Source organism: Quercus suber, unplaced genomic scaffold (assembly GCF_002906115.3).
Source record: "Quercus suber isolate HL8 unplaced genomic scaffold, Cork oak 2.0 scaffold_348, whole genome shotgun sequence".
NCBI lineage: Eukaryota > Viridiplantae > Streptophyta > Magnoliopsida > Fagales > Fagaceae > Quercus > Quercus suber.
The window spans coordinates 533,094-535,716 of NW_027069800.1; the positions used below are offsets into that span (position 1 = coordinate 533,094).

General features: G+C 42.9%; 1 protein-coding gene across 1 annotated transcript; it reads left to right on the plus strand.

Moving 5' to 3' along the window:
- Positions 1-304: 304 nt before the first annotated feature.
- Positions 305-2,391, plus strand: LOC112002263 (uncharacterized). The gene is made up of 3 exons (XM_024034422.2): positions 305-532; positions 1,804-1,944; positions 2,032-2,391. Exons 1-3 carry the CDS (start codon positions 305-307, stop codon positions 2,389-2,391), a joined length of 729 nt encoding a protein of 242 aa, XP_023890190.2.
- The last annotated feature ends 232 nt before the right edge of the window (positions 2,392-2,623 follow it).

Sequence of the window (2,623 nt, forward strand, 5' to 3'; positions counted from 1 at the left end):
GAGGTCTCGACAATCTTCAGTGTAATGGCCGTGGTCCTTGTGAAATCGGCAGTATTTATTCTTATCACGAACGTTAGGGGATGAGTGTAACGGTCGCGGCCACTTAAGGTAATGCTCGTCCTTAATCTCCATTAAGATTTTATCAACTGGCATATCGAGAGGGGTAAATTTTACCGCTTGCGGCCCTTTGTCATCCTTCCTTCTGATTCCGTCACTGGTCCGACAATTTGGGCGCTCCCGCTTTTACCCTCTATGGTCATCATCTTTCCTTTCTTCTTTGTCCCTTGGTCTCCCTCTATCCGTGATGGCTGCTAATGCGTCTTCGGCGTTCATGTACTTTTGTGCTTTCAGGAGCATTTCGGCCATCGTTTTTGGGGGATTCTTTGTGAGTGACGAAACAAGCTCTCTGGATCTCAACCCTACCTTGAAGGTCGTCAGTTACACCTTATCGTCTGCATCGTCTACTTCCAGTGTTTCGCGAGTAAAGCGTTTCACGTATGACCTCAGAGTTTCCTTTTCTCCCTGCCTGATGGTAAGTAAATGATCTGCGGTTCTCTTAGGACACTGTCCTCTAATGAAGTGACGCAAGAAGGCATTGCTCAGCTGCTTGAAGTTGTCTATGGACGACGTTGGCAACTTCGTGAACCATTCCCTTACAGCTCCTTTGAGGGTGGTGGGGAAGGAGTGACACATTATCTCGTCCGGGGGCTGCTAGAGCCCTAGGGTCGTCTTAAAAGTATTTAGATGATCCTGAGGGTCCTTTAGCCCATCAAATGGTTCGAGCTGGGGTAGCCGAAATTTCGACGGTACCAGGCACTTAAGTACTACTGGGGTGAACGACGAATATGTTGCCCTAACCATTCGATCTACACTTCAATCTGTTTTCTCCATGATGGCATTTCTGAGTTCGTCCATCTCCCGCCTCATCTCCTGGAGAAGGTCCGAGTTGTGCTCGGTTGAAGTAGCGGGCCTTTGATGGTCACTTCTTCTGTGGCTGTCTCCCTTGTCGTTTTGGTTCCCTTTAGATCGATTCTCTTCTTGTTGAAGCCGTAGTTTCAGTTCCTGATTTTGCCTGGTCAGTTCTTCAACGGTGGCTGCGAGGGCTTGAACTTGTTGAGTTAAGACTGCGGAATCCGGATTAGACTCCATGTGAGATTATTTTTCTGTATTGAACACAAAAATGTCGTTCCCCACAGACGGCGCCAAACTGATGAAGTATGAATTCGTCAGCCAATGCGTATAGACAGAAATGATCTGATGAAGTATGAATTCGTCAGCCAATGCGTGTAGACAGAAATGATCTTCGGCCTCCTGCAAGTATGTACCCTCAAATGTGGTCACCGGTGTGGTGTCTGCCACAACGTCTCCGATGCCAAAGTCAGTATTAGAAATTATTTAAGAAAGAGCAATGTAGTGTATCCGAGAAATTCTACAGTAACTATCTCAATGTACACATACCTCTTTCTTGGCCATGTGGGGGGCTTTATATATGTTGTTAGAGTCTCTAGCCGTAGGGCAATTAAGGTGGTTCTTAACACCCCTCTGAGTAATGTTTTCTGGCCTCATCATGTTGCTTTAATTTTATCCCAATGGTTTGTACAACTGGTTTTGTAACCATCCATGGCATTGAATGAGATGTTTAACTTCGTTAGTGAAGTGGATGCTCGTCAATGCAGGCTTGTTTCGTTGGTCCAAATTACCTCGTCTATGCTTGACTTCGTCAGTCCCATCAACTATAAGGTGGTTTGGTTTGTCTACCATTCTGTTCATGTTTACAAACTAAGTATTGAATCCTGGACCCAGTTAGTCAACACTGCTATTCATGTTTCAAAAATTACTTCGACTAATCGTTTTGAAGCAATATACTTGAATGGGGTTCATCATTGGGTGGGTTTCATGAACAACGGTGACATAAATGAACTTGGGGAGGATCGTGATCCTCAGGTAATTGTATGCTTTGACATGGGCCATGAAGTGTTTCGAGTAATAAGATTTCCAGATGATGTGTTTTGAAGACTAAGGTACCTGGAGCTGGACGATGTTTCAACTATGGAAAAAACTTTTGCTGTGCTCAATGATTGCCTTGCTTTTATTGTTTATAATGATGAAAGTACTATGACAGAGAAATACTTTGATATATGGGTGATGCGTGAATATGTGGTCGAGGATTCTTGGACCAAACAACTTGTTGTAGGACCCCTCTTAGGAATTAAAGAGCCACTAGGATTTGCCAAGAATGGTGAGCTTCTTCTGCGTGGTGGCGATGAGGCGATAATATTGTATAATATTGATTCTCAAGAAATGAAGAATCTTCAATGTGGAGGGTTTCCATCAACAGCTATGATTTATGTGGAGAGCTTAGTTTCATTCCCTAGTGGAAATCTGTCTTAGATTTTATTTATTTTTTTAATTTCTCCTTAGTAGTAATTTAGGAAAAAGTTATGTGTGATTTAGAGCAGATGATATTGTATCTTATTAAGGATGATGTGTTTGTTAAATTCCAATTCTCTTTTCCTTTTCAGCCTCTGTAATTTGTCATGCTTTGGAATTGTGATAGAATTTTGGGAGAGGTTGGGTTATTAATACATGTAGAGCGAGAGCTGGTTAAGGGTTTTATTAGATT

Bases quoted from the DNA above. Each gene is read 5' to 3' on its own strand.
- LOC112002263 (XM_024034422.2), top strand. From the start codon at position 305: ATGGCTGCTAATGCGTCTTCGGCGTTCATGTACTTTTGTGCTTTCAGG. The intron at 533-1,803 runs GTAAGTAAATGA...TCCTGGACCCAG, and splicing joins CCTTTTCTCCCTGCCTGATG to TTAGTCAACACTGCTATTCA. The intron at 1,945-2,031 runs GTAATTGTATGC...AGGTACCTGGAG, and splicing joins GGGAGGATCGTGATCCTCAG to CTGGACGATGTTTCAACTAT.